This window comes from Gadus chalcogrammus, chromosome 12 (assembly GCF_026213295.1).
Source record: "Gadus chalcogrammus isolate NIFS_2021 chromosome 12, NIFS_Gcha_1.0, whole genome shotgun sequence".
Lineage (NCBI taxonomy): Eukaryota > Metazoa > Chordata > Actinopteri > Gadiformes > Gadidae > Gadus > Gadus chalcogrammus.
In genome coordinates this window covers 25,664,381-25,684,986 of record NC_079423.1, presented here as the reverse complement: position 1 = coordinate 25,684,986, position 20,606 = coordinate 25,664,381, and the positions used below count along the sequence as shown (strand labels likewise).

At 43.4% G+C, this 20,606-nt stretch overlaps 1 protein-coding gene across 1 annotated transcript in view; it reads right to left on the bottom strand.

Moving 5' to 3' along the window:
• Window positions 1–20,606, bottom strand: part of LOC130392767 (inactive N-acetylated-alpha-linked acidic dipeptidase-like protein 2) — a 154,567-nt gene that overhangs the window by 30,526 nt on the left and 103,435 nt on the right. The window contains exon 12 of the mRNA XM_056603267.1: window positions 5,312–5,401. Coding sequence (XP_056459242.1) covers window positions 5,312–5,401 — 90 coding nt within the window. The remainder of the gene's footprint in view (window positions 1–5,311; window positions 5,402–20,606) is intronic.

Below are 20,606 nucleotides of genomic sequence, written 5' to 3'. Positions count from 1 at the left end.
GGGGGGTGTTTGCCTTTAGAAGGAGAGAAAGATCAGGCCTGAAGCGAAGGTGTAGACGGAGGAGGCAGCTGGTGGAACCAGACAGGTGAGTGTAGAAGAAATATGGAAGAGAGGGGATTGAAGGAAGAGAGGACGGGGGGAGAGAGGGGGGGGGGGGGGATGGGGATGGTAGTGGGGTGGGCTCGGAGGGGGAAGAGAGAAAGGGGGGGGTGATGAAGAGAGACAGACGTGCGGGCGGGCGCGGGAGCGCGGCAGTGCGTCTAACAAATGACCCGCTCCTCCATTACAAAGGCTGTCAACCTGCACACCTCCTGTCACGTCGAATGCTCACGCACGTCGCTCTTCCTCCCTTGTTCCTCCCTTCCACGCACGCGCGCACACACACACACACACACACACACACACACACACACACACACACACACACACACACACACACACACACACACACACACACACACACACACACACACACACACACCCACACACACACACACACACACACACACAGACAGAGTCACACAGAGTCAGACAAATACACTCCCGAACTCTACCTCCTGTTACCCGGTGATAAAGTAGATTGTCACCATGGCGACGCGGACCAACCGCCGTCGCCGCTGCAGTCGGCGCGACAACGACATCATAGAGACTCTGGAGGGAAGGGTGTCACAGGTAGAAGGGACTCGCGGGCTGTCAGCCGCCGAAGTTACTTATTGGGTGCACAAGTGTGTGTGTGTTTGTGTGTAAGTGTGTCTGTGTGTGTGTGGGGGGGATGCATTGTAAACTAGGCCATAAACACTGGGCGAATGAGTGAATGAATGACTGGCTGCGGAGATAAATTGCAGGGGAGTGATGCCGCATCTGTCTTCTGTGCCCCCACCAAAACGCACACACACTCACACACACACACACACACACACACACACACACACACACACACACACACACACACACACACACACACACACACACACACACACACACACACACACACACACACACACACACACTCTCAGACTCACACTGTTTGTTCCAAAAGAGTAGCCAGTCAAAAACGGGTTGAAAATGTCCAAATGAATAGCTACAAAATAAACCTTGACCTATTTCTAGGTTGGCTCTTGTATCTATCAACTATTAGCGTACAAAATATATACTTACAATTTATACACCTCTACTGAATTTTGATTAATTCAAACAAACAGAAAACATGTATATAAACTGAATATTACAAAATATCTTTCGACATTAAATGGAAAATTGTATTCACTGCAATAAAAGCCAAGTGCAGTTAGGTCCTAAATAAAAAAATATATGGGATCATGATGAATTATTTACAGGGTTTGTAACAAACCTGAAATATTTTCTCAAAAAATACATAATAAATATATATATATAAAGTGCAAAGAGCAGAAGGAAAGGGACATGTTTTAATTAAGGATGTTGTCTCGGCTGTTCTTTGTTTGGGCCGTGGGTACAACAAGGTGAAAAGGCATTTATACATTGAAAATGTATAAATTAATAACTACAAAATAAACTTTGACCTATTTCCAGGTTGGCTCTTGTATCTATCAACTATTAGCGTATGAAATATAAACTTACCATCTATACACCTCTGCTGAATTTAGATGAATTCAAACAGAAAACATATATCAACTGAATATTATTACAAAATATTGCCTTTGGCAAGAAACTTTAAGAAAATTGTTTCTGGATCAAACAGTATTGTTTGATATCATACAATTGTTGAGAAACTTGTACTGTGAAAACAGGCCATAAATTTGATCTCGTAGAGATTGGCCGATATTTTATCGGACAGCATATGATCCCTCTCACTACCGGAACGCATTTCTCCATCTCTTACTTTGTACGTTGGGTTAACAGTCCCTGGAGAGAAAGGAAAAGGAAAAAGACGAGAAGAACACCACCAGCAGAAGAAATATAAAAAAATGTTCATGAAGAATTTGAGAAAGCAAAGTCTGCAGCCTAAGGAAACCCCTCCCAACACTAAACCATTGGAATGGAAACGGTTATCGCTCCCTTGGAAGTTCCTCCTTCTCCCTGGCCACTATCTGCACATTCAAAACGTTCTTTCTAAGGCGCTCTCCATGGTGAGATGAGAATGCATGGGACCGAGGTTACCTTCACACACCAGGCCTTCGTGAGCCCTCTCACTGCCTTGAAAATGTAGCGTCTTAAACCTTGCAGAAAATTGTCATCAAATATACAGTCCGACAGACAGGTAGGGAAACTGCAGACAGACACAGCGCCAGAGACAGAGAAAGGGAGACTGGCAGAAGCCATTCCGACTGACCTGAGATAAATATTTATGAACCGGACTACGACCCCGGAACGCTAAGAGTCTGACCTACATGTTCAAGGGGACGTGGAGACGGCGGTGAGCCGCATTAACTACGCGGAGAGTTGCCATCTGCTTCCACCAGAAAAGCTTTTTGATGAGACGCCCCCACTGTTTACGCCATGTTCACCCGTATGAGGTTTTAACGCTGCTAGGAAAGGTCACTGCTGTAAAGGAGGTGCCTCATCCAAACTCAAGTGTAGGCAAAGCGTCTATGTTAAATAACATTATAAATGTATTTTCTGTACATTCTTTCTGCCCTTTCTGTTTTGCATGTCTCGCGTTGCTCTATGTTGAACTGCCTTACATCTTTTCTCCTATAAGCATAGCTGTCAATCAATACAATGCAGACATCCCCAGCTAAAAAACGGTGTACACTGATAGAGTAAAATATATAAATATCTCCCTAGAGTGAGATGGATGATTTGGCATCAGGCCAATGTATTTAAGGTCAACTGCAAACTGTAGAAAACTCTTGGTTTCATCTGAGACCTTTGGCTGAGTTAAACTTTATATTGGTTCAGTTTCAACAGAGCTACAGTGTTCTAAATTTCCTGTCAGGTGCGGACGTTGTCAGATCGGATCTCGTCACATTGGGATCCGGTGTGCCAGGTCAGGCTGGCATTGTGATCGGATCTCATTGTGGTGTGGGGACACGATCCAGGCATAATGTGGCCGGATGACTTGGATAGCTACATTAAAGTACACGCCCCACAGGACTCCTGCCATGCTCAGGATAGGCCGTCTACCAAGGAAGTACGATTAATTAAAGTGCTTGTGTGTGAACGAATCAGACCTCTTCGAAGGGTTTGTATACGGAAAAGGATAACATACTTTTGCTTTTATATCAGAATTAATTAATATTAAAGTAGAGAATCCAAATCCATTCATAAAAAGCTCTAACTTTCAGTTCTATTGAGTTTGGGACATTGGGTCTAATTTCTTTACTTCTGTTTAATTGCAGATAATTGTAGATTGTAGACCATGGCACGAGTATGTGGCAAATATAATAATCCTCCGGTGTAGTGTAGTCCTAAACTACTTGTGAAAACGATACAACTATAATAGATCAGACCGGGGTGAACAGGCTTATATACTTGAAAGCGTTGCTACTAGAAACCCCGGTGCCAGTCAAGAGTCTCACTAAGATGGAAGGAAGAAAAGAAGAGAGGTAGATGCAAGACAAAGAAGAGGGAGACAAAGAAAGAAAAAACGGGTGCAGGGTAGAGAGCCAAGATAAAAGTATCCAGGGAGTACAATGGGAGTTAGATGGAGCAAAAAGTGAAATCATGAATAAATGGAGGAGAGGAATAAAGCAGAGATAGGGCGAAACGGGGGCTTGTCTGTGCCATCTGGCTCCAAAAACCTTCAGAATTTCAACACATCTACTCTCGTCCCCTCCTTTCCAACTGTGTCCAAATCCACATTTGACAAATGGATGCGCATAACCCAGTGCTGGTCCTGGAGTCCCCTGAGCTCAGACACTAACAATACACACGTACTCCTCTGAGAGAGAGAGAGAGAGAGAGAGAGAGAGAGAGAGAGAGAGAGAGGGGGAGAGAGAGAGAGAGAGAGAGAGAGAGAGAGAGAGAGAGAGAGAGAGGGGGAGAGAGAGAGAGAGAGAGAGAGAGAGAGAGAGAGAGAGATGGAGAGAGGGAGGGAGAGAGAGAGAGAGAGAGAGAGAGAGAGAGAGAGAGAGAGAGGGAGAGAGAGTGCAACAGAGAGACAGAGAGCGTTAGAGAGAGAGAGAGAGAGAGAGAGAGAGAGAGAGAGAGAGCGAGAGAGAGAGTGACAGAGAGACAGAGTGCGCAACAGAGAGAGAGCGTTAGTGAGAGAGAGAGGGAGAGGGGGAGAGAGAGAGAGAGGGGGGGGAGAGAGAGGGAGAGAGACAAAGAAAGAGAGAGAGCGCAACAGAGAGAGAGAGCGCAACAGAGAGAGAGAGAGCGTTAGAGAGAGAGGGAGAGGGGGAGAGAGAGAGAGAGAGAGAGAGAGAGAGAGAGAGAGAGAGAGAGAGAGACAGAGAAAGTAAGTGAAATAGAGTGTTAGAGAGAGAGAAGAGCGAGAGCGAGCGAGAGAGAGAAAGTTAGCTAGAAAATAAGACTTGGGAAATGCAGCTAGAAAGTTGTACTTTGAACAAAAATAGACAAAGTCACAGTCTGTGTGCCCTAGTTAATGAGGCATTCCTTCCGTGTCAATGGATGTCCTCAGCGCGTCCTCTTACCAATGTCCCCTCACCTGTGTCTCTCTAGGTCCTCCTTTGTAATCAGGTTCCTTATTTTCAGGGCCCCAAATGTTTATAAATGGTGCATCAAAATAATAGCCACCAGGGACATCCACATCCCAAAATTCACATTTGCACTTCTGTTGAAAACGACTTTCCAAGTGTGTAGCCATAAATACAATCTCATTTGAAATGGAAGAAGGAAAAACTTCCATTCTGATGGCTTTTCTCTGAGACGTTTTTGCATAACCTCTCACTGGATTTAGCAAGAGGTCCCTCCACTCTAAGTGGACGGACTCACACAGATATTATTTTGTATACACCACGAGTAACCCTTTCATATCTGAAGAAAACAGCTCTTTAAAAAACTCTGACTAACTTCCAAAACAGATTGTAATTTATATCTAAAATTAAGGAGGGAAGGATGATAAAAAAGTAAAATAAAATGCAAATACAGCAGGGTATTAAGTGGATCGTCAGAGCTCTGCTTTTAATTGAATAATTACAATTTATTTTATAATTTATATCTTTGGAGTTACATCTCAGAATATGGAAGCGATTGAAGATTTTGACGATTTTGACGATTAGGAAGATTCAAATCGGCAAATATAACGTGGAGAGAAGGGCCTGTCTCTGAATTTAGTCACTGAGGCATGCAGTCATCTGTCTGCCTGAATAACGTACTTGTAGCAAGTTGAAGATACTTATGTCGGAATGGTCATTCAGGACTCTACCTTGGCGATGGTTTCATGGAACTTGTACAGCGGGTCAAGGGTTTCAGGAGGCTCAATGGCAAACTGGACCTCTGACAGATAGGTGGTGGTCTGGAGAGAGAGACAGAGGAGAGAGAGAAAGAGAGAGGGACAGAGCCAAGGGTAGTTGAGCAAAATACTAGGATCATGTTAGACATCAAACCCACACATTTATGAGCACATAAGGACAAAAACAACAACGAAAATCAGGTTAAAAAAGACATGATTTAATGGGGCTTTCTAACTCTGTTCTAGGATCTTGCTATTGTTCTTATCGCTTACATCCCCAACGGAATGATCGCTGCTTATCCACTGTGAACAAACATTGTGTGCCCAGCTGTTGGCAATTAGACGGCTAACTTTGACGGGATGGAAATGATTTCCACAAAGAAACTAAACACGCGCCAAAGCAGTGTCCTTTTGCATAGACCAGCTGAATCCAAGCTTATATTTGATTTGCTTATCATACTTTGCCAGCAAACTTCTGTATGCAGTGAACATAACCCACCCTCTGCATTAATTTTTTCCTTGCCTTAACATTTCCAATGCTGATTTGTAAGTAATATATACATTAAATGCAACTCCATTTCCAAATGAAAGAATAAATGAGAAATGCTCAAATTAGCCACAGGGATACATTACATAATCTTAAACACAGGTTTCATGCAAACAACCTCACGACAGGGGAAATTGTGAAATATGTGATAATTGTGTTTTTTGTGAACTGCGTTAGAAATGGATGAACATAATTTACAAGTATTTAGCATTGAAGATTCAATCAAGCTTAGTATTCAAATATAGTTGGATGGACAACTTTCACGTTTGAAACCCTCAATTTGGAAATATGTAATCAGTTTGTTTTGATTAGGGTTAAGATCACAACATCTCACATCTAATATCTTCCAGTTGACACATGTACAAGCAAAACACTCTCCTCCAAACCATTGGTTTGGTTTCAATAGCACAAATCCTGAAAACTACTCAACCTCAGTAGCTTTTTTAATAAAATATAAGAATGTCTTTAGCAAACCGGTAGGCAACACTTAATTGAAAATCAATGACTGCGTGAAAGGTTTCTGGGAAGTCTGTCAATTTGTGCATATAAGGCTCCAGAGCCAAGTTTCTTACACACGTTTGTATGGGCAGTCAGCCATGCTGGAGCCAATCAATTAACCACGTTCTTATTTAATAATTAATGGATGGGGTGCGCCAACTACGTTTTCTGGCCAGCAGTTACTCAAATGTCTCAAATTCAAACAACTCGTCAAAGTGTCAGGGTATATTCTTTTTAACTCTAACAAACGTTTACAAATAAATAATTCTGACTCATCTGAATAAATCCAGAGGATTTAAATTAAGAAATTAAGCAGAAGAACATGAGACATAAGAAATGAGGCACACATATCAGGGAACTAACTTGAGATTCTGGTGCAAGGCACATTGTGGTATACATTATTAATATATGAATTCATTCACACATTAGTTCTACTTAGGCGGGCAGGAAAATGTAGAGCAGGGTTTTCTTTTGAGTACTGTATGACTACAATTGTGGTTTCTTGAGCATGAGCATCTGGCTATAAGTATGGCTACTGCACATAAGACGATGAATAACATCTACATTTTGCTGTAAGAGACAATTAAATGTTACATTTAAACGCACATTTAGACACATGAATACACACACACACACGCACCACCCTCCCAGACACACACATTAATTAATGATGTATTTATTTATTTAATATCGGCACATCAGGCGTTCCATATAGTCCAGAGCGATAACAAATGCAGACTTGTACATTTCCGTGCTTACTGATCCATCTGTGTGCACCATGCACGCACAAAGATAGTCAAACACAACATGCCACGCCCTTCCCCTCCCCAGGAGCAGGTGGGTCCAGATGTGCGGTGGGTGGTTGGAGGTAAACCCTAGGGTAAGCATCGCGCCAGAGCTACTCAGACCTCAGACAAAGTTTTTATTAAGCTCCCTGAGAGGATAGCGTCAAACAAAGACGAGATCAAAGACACCCGATGCTCTGTGGCTTTTTAAATTCAGAGCCCTCTCCCTCGCTAGCTGTCAAGAACATTTTGCCTCGCCTGCCTCTGGAAAAAACTTTTCCTCTCTCTCTTGTCTCATGCCTCACTTATCTTTTGCTGACACTTTCAGGAACCATGCGGGCGACCGTTCAATTAGTCCTCTGTTGAAGAAAACCCTAAGTCAAAGCTTTTTTTATCATCTCACTTGAATGTGGATACATTTACAAACGGCCTCATCACAAGCCAAATGTTACGTTCAATTAAATTCCCGGAATGTGTCAACTCCAACGCACTGACAATAACTTAGTTAAAGTTGACATATTATACCACCAGGTGTGAGTGCGATTAGTCGATACAAGCCATTTTGAAAATCTGCATCTTTTGACATCACAATTGGGCGTGTCCACCTAGATGTATGCTGGATAGATCAGTCTACCAGCGTACCCAGTGGATTGTAGCATACGTTGCTCATCTATCCTTGATATATATCTAGGTGAACACGCCCACTTGTGAAGTCAGAAGAGGCAGATTTTCAAAAAGCCTTGTAACGGCTATCAAACTCACTCCTGGTGATATAATGTCACCTTTAATAAAGACTGCTCTCTCTCGAATTGTGTGGTCCCAGTGTAATAACTGGACTCGGGCCTATTTGAATATGCATAATTTCCACTGTACCTCTGCTCGTATTCGGAAAGAAGAGCCTCGCTCCTCGACATGGTCCTTCACAAATAGCAGCATAATCTAATGAGATCTGAGCTGCAGATGCATTGTTCCTAAGTTAGACATCATCCCTGCGGGCATCTCTCTCTTCACACAGGATGAAAAGCTTTTGGATTGAGCTTATCTTTCTATCATGTGCCCCTGCGGACTCACACAAGGTGGTATTTAAAAACAGGCATGCAGTGCCTCACACAAACAACAGAGCAAATTATTGATACTTAAAAAAAACATCACATTTCCCACACTTTGGTCTAGTGGAACACATTATACTGGCACATCTTTTGTTAAGATCAGAGTTTTGAATGGGTTTTCACCTTGGTTCAAGGTGTTTGTATTAAAACTTTTGGAGACGTGCTGGGGAGGGACGCCCCCCTCCCGGTGGGATCCCACTATAAGCCCTGGGAGAGCGGCCCGTCATGGCCACGAGGCTGCCACCCGAGCGGGGAGAGGCAGGAGCAGAGACCCAGAGCTCCCATCCCCAAACCTCCGGAACAGCGCGCTGCCGCTCCGCAGCTCGCTCCCCGCGCGCACCGCCGGGTCAGAGCCGATCCCCGAGCACCGGCGGAACCCAATGGCGTGCGGCCCTGCCTCACCAGAAAGACGCCATCAGAGGTGAAATCGATTATTTCCGTAAAAAAAAAGAAAAGAAAGTCATTGTGATGTAGAACCGAGTATGCCTAAATTGACATGCACTTTACATGTGTCCATGTTATGATTATTACTTTTATGCTTCAACTTAAGCTCAGGCACAATACTATACAATGTTGTATTCCAATACTATACAATGTTGTTTCCCTTTTTGCTAATTAAAGCACAATGAAATGGTGAACTCATTTTGAAATGGTTAGTTCTATATAATATTTTGGTATTTTTGTCATCTGCACGCATTATTGAATCGATATCTATGCAATTGGGTCAATATCAAATCGAATTGAATCAATATCGAATCGGATCAAGACCTAAAGAATCGTAATTTAATTGAATTGTGGGGTACCTGGCAATACCCATCCCTAATCAGAGGGGCACACTTTCAAACCAGAAGCATTTTGTTTAGAGATCTGGTAGGGAACATTGTTTTGTTGGCAATCCTCTCCCACATTGAGAGGATTAAATAGAGATGCTGTACTGTCAATTCCTAAAGCAATGTACATATACCGCAACCTGTGGTTTGTTTTCCTACGGTTTGCATCGGGAATGCATTGGAAGTATCAAACACCAAAATGTCTCCCTGTAATAACAAATAATTTCAAGATTATTTACTAAATAATGACCAAAAAACATTACTTTCAACACAATCTAGGACAGCATCAGCTATCGTCTGATGGGGATTTACCTCTGGGTAGAACGATCAATATAACTGGTTCCAGTGCAGGCAGATAACGGATGTCTGGGCCAAGACTTGCTCCTCTGCGCACCGGACAATGTTTACAGTCAGATTAGCACCTCCAAGTAGGAGTTGATAGACATCTTCTACAACGGCATGTTTCACAAGTAGCCAGTTTACACGGTGAGATGTGATTTTTTTTATTCACTCGGACTGTTTACCCAGAAGCAACCAAAGCCTGAGCAAACAAGATAGGTCAATAACAACAAACCCAAACCAGAATGCCTCTTCCAAAATATTGTCCCTTTGCTGACAGATTCTTCATTCATATGCAGATGTCCCTTGATAGCGATTACTACTGTCATAACTTTCCAGTGCCATATGCTCCCAAAATGGCAGTGGCCATTGCAATGTGGTATTGCAATGCATTCATTGAAATTATCATGTTTAAATGATTCCATATTATAATCGAAGAGGAAGGGCTGCTCACGCATTAACCAACTACATTCAAGCATGTGATCCTCGCCGATCTTATGAAATAAGTCTTTCTCCTATTCTAATGGGCTCTCTTCTGACATTTATAAATGACTAAGGTTAGCAGCGGAGGTTTGTGGCTCTATGGCAGGACATGATAGTGATGGGATGATAATGGATGAGCCAAGAGCAGTGGCAATCATCTAGGCGGACAATCAGGTGGTTTGGAGCAGGTCAATACACCCTCCCCAGCAATACAACCATGTTCATCCACATCAATAAAACCATGTTCGGTTACCGTGGATGACATTCAGCTTGAGCCCACATGTTCATCAAGACTTTATCTCGCAAAGGCCGGAGTACAAAAGAGAGAGTGCAGAGAAAGTGAGGCGGAATAAGTGTTATAAACGCACCACAAGTTTTAATAAACGCACCACAAAATGGTAACAGAGGGACATTTTGCCTCCGTGAAATAACAAAATCATCTCAAATACAATGACTGGAGGAGCACAGTGAGAGTGTTCCCAATAACTGGGCAAGAGCAGCTGGCCCCCTCCGGTGCCACGGCGGCAGCCAGAGACGACCGTTAGATGGCCTCGTAGCGACTGGCACCCGCTTGCTCTCCCGCTCACAGCTACATGCTATCTTACTATGAGACCTGGATACAGGAGAGTCACAGCCTGAAAAGAGCAACTGATTAGCCGGATAGCCGAGGCAAAGACGGGCTATACCTCAGACAACTTCCAACACAGTGTAGCAGTTTGGCCAGGTGTCTATGTGTGAGTTAGCATTGCATCATAGTAGAGGGATACAAACCTAAGCAGAAAATTGAATATTTGGGCCCCAGAATAATAATATCTTGGGCCCCAATATACATAAATGCTAATGAGTTAGGCATGCATCCTTGATCCGTGAAGATGCCTAACCCCTACTTGCTCATCAATGACACCCAACAAAAATAACAACAACAAAAAACTGTATGCCACTTTGGATCAAATCCCTAAATTCGAAGAATGGCACAGGGAAGTAATTGTTGCAACTTTTTATGTACCTATAAATATTTTCTCTTGATATGATGATTATTATTCTTCAATCCAACAAAGGGTCAACATAGATTTTGGTTACACCTCCAAACAAACAGAAAACTGCTAAAAATAAATACGGATACCAAAAAATGTTTATTGCCACATGCAAGCATCTTGGACCTGTTCCGCTACCATATTGCTGTTAGCACAGAGATATCCTCATTAAGAGACATACTACGCATACATGGCACATGAGGCACAGCGCCTGTCACATCATTGCTGATCATTACGCAAGCAGCAGGAGAGAGGAGTGTGCAGAGACCGGCCTGAATGTGACAGAAGCCAGGGGAAAACAAAGGGGAGCGTGGAAACCGTGCGCAAAAAGGGCCGATGACGACGAATTGACGCACGTCCAATTCAAATATTCCTCCTCAATCGGCATCATCCCCCTCCCCCACGAGGTAAAGACGTTAACCTTGATGCTCTCAATCCATAACACATCTCCCTCTGCCTCTGTCCCCTTTCTTCAACTCGTGGTGGTGCGCATATCTCCCTCTGCGTTTCCCTCCACCCCGATCACATTAGTCTCTTTGCTTCCTTTAATCTCCTTCCTCTTCCCTGGGCGCCCTCCGCTCAGTCTATAACCCGCCCACCCTCGCCAGCCCCGAGGCACCCTTCTGTCTCCCCGTCATTAATCCTGCTGCAGGCTACCCCCACCCTTTCTTCCTCTGAGGTGCAGAGCACCACTGGGTGTCACTCGGGGAGAAGGAGAGGAGACTTGGCTGGCGTCTCCCCGCTCCGCTCTCACTTGAGCTCCGAGCGCTGTTCACCTGTGGATGCGATGACGACGACGCATAGCCGCCGGCTCTACCTGATGCTAATAGATATAGCGCAATGGCTAGCACTCAACACAAGACTAGATTAAATTTGATATTAAGTGTATATAAGTGTTTGTCCATGTTTTCACCTATGTCCTTGTGTGAGATAGTGTAGATATGTACCATTGTATACATTTCTTTTTTTGGTTATGAATCCCCACATTATCGTCAAAGACAGCCGACAACCATGTGTGCGCATTAGACCATTCGCTAGGTCGCTGTGCTAGTCATGCCCTTAAGACTGGCAGCGCCCACTAGTAGGTCCGGTCCCGACGGTATGGCAGACGTTGATTAAAGCATGCCTCTAACAAGAGACAGATGCAAGTGGCAGCATTCGGTCATCACGGAGTGTGGCGGCATAACCAGGAGCCGCTTCCAAGGCGACCGACAGTGTGCAGCTGCTATGCTGGATTGATGGGTGATTGAGGATCTCCTCCATGGTTACCAATGTCATTAGTCTTCATGCTAAATCGTTGCAGGGTTCTCTAGCCATAGTGGCAGCAAAACAAACAGGAACAGCATGGGAAAATAAAAGCATAATGCCTCCGCTTTTTTGTTATTATAATTATTATAATTATGGACTCGGGTTATACATCTGCCTCTATTGTTACCACCACAACATCTAAGCTTGGCGAACAGAGTATACTAAAAGGGAGGATTAAATTATCGTACAACTTCACATTGATTCCATTAAATGTATTCTAAACTATACAAATATTATCTGAAATGATCTAATAGACTCTAAACTTCCTCGTCAAGGCGGACTTCGTCAACAAAAAGCTTGCGCAAGCAATTCAAAGTAAAATCAGCACCGTAAGACCAAATATGGTCCTCGGGAAGAAGAGGCGCTGGTGAGCCCCCTTGACCAGGAGGTGTTGAGGTGTTGAGGACCACACGAGACCCTTGCAGTTCTGGCCAAGCAGGAACTGAATGTTGCGACACGGCAACCACTGTCAGTTGATATGGATGGATGTGTGCGTGCCAGTTGTCTTCCTGTAGTCTAATAAAGCCATTCATTCCACATCGGTTTCTTCGTCTGGGTTAGGTGGTCATTTTGTTTAGAAACTCATAAACAAGGATTATTAATACATTCTGCGAATAAAGAATGTGGAATTTGGCCAAAATGAAGTGTGCACTGTACACACACCCCCTCAGTTTGAGGGTATTTGACCTTTGGCAACGCTGAATCAAATCAGGCAGAAAACAGGCTTGAATATGACATTGTGTAAGATTCCCGCCTCTGTTCAGCTAGTTGTTAACATTTAACCGGCAGAATAAGAAAAACAGCAGCATTGTGAACACTTTTTCTCTGAACATGGCCGCTCCCATTTGCTGTGTTGCCAGCACTCACTCAATACAAACCAATACACCCAAGCCCATCGACTTGAGTTGTATCAAAACTCAGCTGTGAAACCTCTTACATTTTCCAGAATATAACCTGGTTCAACCCCTTGTCCTTCCTTTGCTTTCTTACACATTCACCAAGGTATTTTTCGCAGCCAAAGGCGCTGGGCATGTACTTAGCTCCACCAAAGCGAGAGCACCACTAGTACTATGTCGTAGGGTATGCTAATGTCCATCTTTTTATACTCAGCTACACAGGGAACGCTCTGCCCCTGGAGTAACGACAAGTAAACCAAAGGCTTTACTTCAGACTGGAGTGAAAATTCAAAATATAATATATTAGGTATAGGGTGAAATGTAACTCATGGGATTGTTACCATTTGTATTTAGATGGACTCCGGATAAAAAATAAATGAAAATAATAAAAATATTTGTAAATCTTACACATTGTAAATCAAACCACCTTAAGACTTTAATTTCAAGTCTGAAAGTGACAATATATTGACAAAGAGACTGAGTCCAATAAGATCGGTAAAAACTGGTGGAAACCATTAGTTTGACTATTTCTACTTTACGAGCAACACACTTACTAACCCTCTCTGGAGTCGTTTTGCAGGTTTCAGTGTGTTTTTAGCCTGAGTGACACAAACAGTCTCAAGACTGTAAGCACAGAGGTCAACTAAATGTAACCTTAACCCCAATAACGTCTGGGTCCGCATCCGCAATCTTAGAATTCTGACCTCTACAACCCACTTCCACTGAGGTTCAAGCATTGATGAGTGCCAGAGGTTAATAGCACCCCTTCTGAACGAAAAACGTCCAACTCCTTCCGTGTAAAGAGTAAGTGGTAGGAGTTGTATCCACCAGAACTGTGATGAAATATCAATCTTTGAAATAACCCTAACTATTCTTGGGTATCTTTGGTCAGGTGTGATGACAGGCATTACAAAATAGACTAAAGGTAAACAAATGACACTGGGAAGATTTAGTTCTTTGTGCTGATACACCAGAGAACATCCTATATGACTATAACTTTTGTTCAATTCAGTGATGGTGCACCACAGTAAATGTGTGTGTTAACAATACATTTGTCCATGTTATCCCTTTCTCATGAACTTTGGTGAATACACTGAAGGAAGCAGCAGAGGTTGGGAAATGGTGTGTGCTTTGTAAGAAATCAATTGAAAGCCACAAAGTGTTACTTTCAGATACTGCCTAGTAGTTTCCTAATTCTTTACATTCTGCCCCCCCCCTGAGGAGATAGCTTTGGCTCTCTTTTTGATAATGCTGTACATTGTACTCCACTTGCATCACCTTCAGCAATTGAAGAACTGGCCAACTACTCAAACGTCTTCTATTGAACCTGCGGTGCTGTAACAGCCACTGAAGCATAACTCTGTGTTAAAATGGTTTTCTCCAGATGCACAAAAAAAGGGTCTATATGTCTATTGCTTAACTCACAGCAAAGTCTAACAGAAATATGTTCAAATCAGTTGTAATGGAATTCGTTATGTTTCTAATAGAAAACCATGCAGCTCCTTTTCTTGTTAAGCACCTTTTGGAGGATAGCACAAAGGCATCGCAAATGACCTCCTTCTTCACAGAGGTCTCATCCCATGGCACCATAGAAGAACAGAGGGTGTAACTCAGAATACAAATTAAATACCGGTTTCATTTACATAGTCCAAGTGTACCTATAGCAACATACGGAGGTAACCATACATGAATAATGCTAGTCTTGAAAGGTAGAGGAAACCTGGTCACCTCTGAAGTATAGTGTTCAAGCTGCTTTTCGCTTAAATATTTAACCCCTTTGCTCTGCAAAAATCGAAGCTTGTGCTGATTAAACACATTTCGGATGTTATCGTTATTTTCCTTTGGAATTGGTCACTTAGGGAACACTAAGGTTTAGCACAAACACTGAATATCAATGAACAGAGGTGAAATACAATGGACAAGCTTTCACTGATATACATATACACATGGAGAGGTCCAAAGATGGTACAAATAATATAAGATGTTTGGATTTGCAAGGCTCGGGCAAGAGTAAAGAATTCAAAGTTGAACCCCATCACCAAGGCGCTGCAGAGACAAAGTTAGAAGTCAAAACTCAAACTAAAGGTAAAGAAACTAGAAGGACACAACTCTAGGAAGTCACAGAGAGAAATCACTTTGTAGGAGCCACAGAGGTTAGTGGCTCAAAGACAAATGAAGTTGCACCGGTCCACCATATCAAGGGCTCTGTGTACACCTGGTCTTTACGGAGGGACGTCAGGAAAGAAAATCATGACTCAAGATGAATCGTGTCAAGGCCCTGCGGAGAAGGGTTTGGTCTGATGAAACCAAGATAGAGAAATAATTCAAAGTCATGCTGTGTGCGTGTAACAAACCTAAAGCTGCCAATGGCTCAGGGAACACCGTGGAGTCCCAGTGACCGTATGGTAGCGGGGGCGTCATGCTGGGTGGATGCTTTTCATCACCGGACTCTGGGGTATCTTGTTAACATCGGAAGAAGCATCACAGATGGAATGAAAATACACAGAGAGACACTGCTAGAGGCAGGTATTCGGTCCGTTTGCCACACTGGAGTGTGGTAGGGACAATGCAGCAGGAACAATGATCCGCGGTACATGGGCCAAGGCAACACATGAGTGGTTAAGGTTTCCAGTGTGTAGATTGCAGTTGCATCTATTTAAACAGCCTTGGCAGGAATGGAATACAGCATTTATAAGTATATGAATTATATTTATAGTTTTCCCAATGTATATTTTTATGGAACGGTTCCTCTTCCACAGAGGCCACAATGTTGCACCGCCATCTTCCTATAGTTGCCCAGAACTGGAAAAAAGGCTGTAGAGAGAATGTGTTTTGGGTTTAGGATTATAGTAATGAGTGGGGTGTGTTTACTCAGCGGCCATCACCCTGGCGTTATACTATGGATCCAGAAAGCTTAACCCTGTCGGGAGCAGACATCAAAATCAACCGTTGGCCAGGAGCTCAACACATCTTCACACACACATGGTGTTATTTGTGTCCCAGGAACTTAACCTTTCTCGCGGGAAGACATAGACGGCGCGCCACACATCCACACACACCCTGGTGTTATAAGCGTTCATCATGGAAAGATACTGAAGGGGATTATGATTTGTTGGGGTGTATTCTTTAATACATCCATGTTTATGTGACTTTAGTTTATTTGAGATAGCCCAGACCTAACACATTAAGGGGGTGGCCGTTTTCCTGCCATGGTTTCTGTGAAACCATGGCAACCCATCCATCATTTGACTGATCGGCCATCATTATAGGTCTCGGTGTGTAAGTGTGGGAGTGTGTTTGTGCGTCGTCCCAGAGCGTGTCTGTGTTTTCGCGCACACATGTGTGTGTGTGTGTGTGTGTGTGTGTCAACATCTACCCAGTATGTGCATGCGTGCGTCAGAGTGTGTGTGTTTGTAGACCTGCCCGCTAAACAGTGTATGCCTAGCTTCGACATCATACACCACTGTACTCCTGAAGACTTTTGACATGCACACAACAGTTGTGTGCCGACTAATTGACAGAGACGTAAATACGGTGTGTGAATGTGCCTTTACAAGCAATTGCCCATGGCCTCCGACAGAAGTCGCAACATTGCATCCAACGAGTGGCGTGTTGGCACGTCAGTTCTGCATAGCCGGGTGCGAAGAGTCAAGCTGGGAGTCAGCAGAAAGCCCGTCGGGGCACATTGCATGTATTCAGTCATTACGTCCATGGCTGTAGCTTTTGAGTGAGCCCGCGATCACACAGGCACTGTAGCACAACAACTGTAGAACACTTGAAGGACTTGCTTTCCGCTAACTGCAAATTGAACAGCACCCAATAGCATGGGTGCATTAGTTAGTGTGTGTGTGTGGAGGGGGATAAATTAGTAAAATCTAGAGCACTCACCCATAAACATACACATACACAAACACACACAACCACAGATAGAGAAAGGCAACCACGCATGCACGCACACACGCACTCACAAACGCACACACGCACACACGCACACACGCACACACACACACACACACACACACACACACACACACACACACACACACACACACACACACACACACACACACACACACCAGTTGCCCAATACTGTAAAATACCGTAGAGCATATCAGGTTGAATGCTGGGTAGACACGCATTGGAGGCTCCCAGACCCTGACTCTAGTTCTGAGGAGTGGGGTGTATTCTTTTCTTTTCACAGGCCTGATTGTGTTTCCAGCACGTTTGTCGCCGCGCCGGTGGCCATGAACGGTTATTGTCACAGCTAAAGCGGTGTCTTCACGCTGCGAGGGAGGTGCTGGGCGAGGGGGTGTATTTGTCTCGGCTGGGACCCAGTCCAGTAGCCACAGTCAGATGGACGGCTTGGCTCCTGCACCTGAGAGATGTCCTGCCCCGACCCCAGCCAAGCAGGCATTATGGAAGAGCCGCGGCAGCCACGGGGTCAGGGGTTAGTGGAACCGCTGCGGATGATGACAGAGCTGCTGCTAGCGGGACTCATGGCCTAGGGTGGTCTCACATGGCGGGGGTCCTGTTTGGTCCTATTGTTTGTTTTCATTGTATGAGCCGGTATGTGCATGGCTTTGAGGGCATGTGAATCCGTTTTGGATGGATGTCAGGTCAGGTTGCCGAATATCTCCGATACAAATTCTCTCTCGACAAAGGCTCAAACACACATTGTTCTCGTTCTACTCACACCCATCAACGCGTGCACGCACACGCACACGCACACACACACACACACACACACACACACACACAGCTCAGTGACCCAGAAGGAGAGGGTCCTTGGTAGGAAGCTGGGTCTACATAGAGCCATATAGCGATTGTCCACCTCCATTTAAGTGACACAGTGACTTTGTTACGCAGGGTCAAAGATCCCCACTCTAATAGTAAATTAATTTTTGACTAGGGGAATAAATCACTTTCTTAATCATCAAATGAAAAAATAAAAACGTAGCAATTTTATTTTCGAGTGGTGCGTGTCTTTTTTTGGTATTTATGGATAAACAAGTCTGTTTGCCAAATGGTATAAACACATCTATAGAAACCAATTGAAAGAATTACATCAGTTTACAAAGAATATGCGTGCCCATTTGTGGGAGGAACAAGGCTCTCTGGGTGAACTCCAAGACATCATCAATGTTTCTATATCAAAGTTTAATATCTTTGCCGATCTGTTTACTGACTTCTTACTTGTTGTTAGAACTCAGGAGTTTCTTGAAACACTGGCTGTAATATGCAGATATTTGATATGGATATCGTTTAAGGCCTGAAGGAAGGAAAATAAACTTGATGAGAGTGAGGTTCATTTATTTTCCAACAGTATCCATCTTTGACAGGTTTGGTTATGATATGTTGACTTTGAACCCAATTTTCTATTTGAGCTCGATAATACGAAAAACGAATGACTGCCTTTGTAGAGGTTGAACTGTTTTTAATTAGTCCTGTGTAGGTGAGTGTACAAGCGTGCGTCTCAGTATCTACCAGCCTATTTCCTTAAAGTACCAGAATATAAACAAGTGTCTCTAAACCACCCTTCATTTCTAGGTGGAGGGTGAGCCATGGTAAATGAAGAGTACGCATGGTTGTAAAAAGACACTATTAGCATTTAGAGAATCCCCCCCTCATCATCAGATTTATGTCTGCTGTCTGAACCAAGAGCAAAGACATGGCCTGATGTTCACTGAATGCACAACAGTGCAAAGCATTGGCTATAACTGTACAGGTAGCTGTACTGGGGTAGTAGTACTAGGAGCGCATGTAGAAACAGATTGTATATATACCTTCATTATATTCAACGATGATTATCACAGTTCATTAAAACTCCCATTAGCTTAATTTCTTTATTAAATTCATGAAAATCCTCTTTTAGCCATTTTCTTTATTGAATTTATTGAGTTAATCAATTTCCGTTTAATGACACGTCAATAAAATATGTTGTAAATCATGATTGAAACGCTTAAACATATGATCAAAGTGATGTATTTTTCTCATTAAATTCATAATTTACATGAACATTAAATCACAAATTATGAATTGTTACTAATGACAGTGTCTTTCATGCTAGCGTTTCAGTAGGCCTGGCATTTAAACAGTGTTGGAAGATTGTGCCTGAGGTGGTCCAAGTGTGCTTCCACATTAAGAAAAAGTCCCACTCCTGCAAAGCTGTCCTAAGGAAGCTGCCATTCAAAAAGAGCCTAGCGACCCAAACAGCAAAAGCCTTACACACCTGTGACACATATTCTGAAGAAGGCTGCCCATTATCCAAGTGATACTGTGAAGCACAGTGAACAGGCACTGATTGGGCTTCAACTGTTTGTCCGTATCCCTGTAATTAAAGCATTAGCTGGGTTTCCATGTTCTTGACATTCCATGCATACAATTTGTACCTATATGTTGCGCAACTAACCAGGTGGGATTCGATCAATCAAGCATTCAAAAGGAATATAATCACAATGACAGGCAGCCCTACGGAACTCATCTTTCATCACCTCTGTGCCACAACAGAGAAGACAGAGTCATTTAATAACTGATGGTGGCTGCAAGACCTCTGGCAATACTGTAGTGATATTACACTGCCTTGTTTTCTAATTGGCATTCTCAAAGGTAGCTGTCCCTCAACCCCCATTCAATGGGTCAGTAACTGATGGATATGAAGCTTAACTTCTATTGTCTTCACCTCACCGTTGTGATTGTCCCCCTCTGACAGGATGTGGGTTGTCTGATTGGCCCCCTGTCGCTTTATTGAACAATAACTGTTAATCCAGCTCATGTCTGCAGATTTTACATTTGACAGACAGAGAGGCAGCGTTGAAGAAGAGCAAGGAAACCACGTGCAAATCGCCTATTTGCTTTACTGGTGATATTTTCACTCAGCCTTTTCATGCTTTGATAGAAAGGGGTTTCATTAAGGTTTATGCTTGTCAGATTGGCAAAAATAAGGAAATATATCACGCACCAATTACCAAAACAAAAGGTTTCCCCAAGGAGCATGAATGACAAGTCAGAAATGGCGCTAGACTACTTGAAATAATCTGCACATGGCAGTTCATCCATTGAGACGTCAGTGAGTCTGATTCAGGGGACGGCCAGAACAGCTACCATGATTGGTGGACTACTTCATTAGGCATTTGAGTGGCACTGTGTATCCGGACACTGTTGACGCAGGCTCTGAAGTCCTCATTTAATCTGCCGTAAACCATGTCCAACCACAATCACTGAGTGAATGGAATTAAATGAATATGCTAAACTAAAGTACAATTGCTTAAAACATGAACAGTTTGTCACACGAGCCAAATCGACCAACATTTCAAACCACAGAGTGACCTTTTGGCCTTCCATCATCGATTGTATGCCAAACGTCAACCAATGCTTCTTCTCCCTAAACCAAAACTCAAAAGTCTGTATTAGACAGCCAGTTAAACAGTACACATCACATA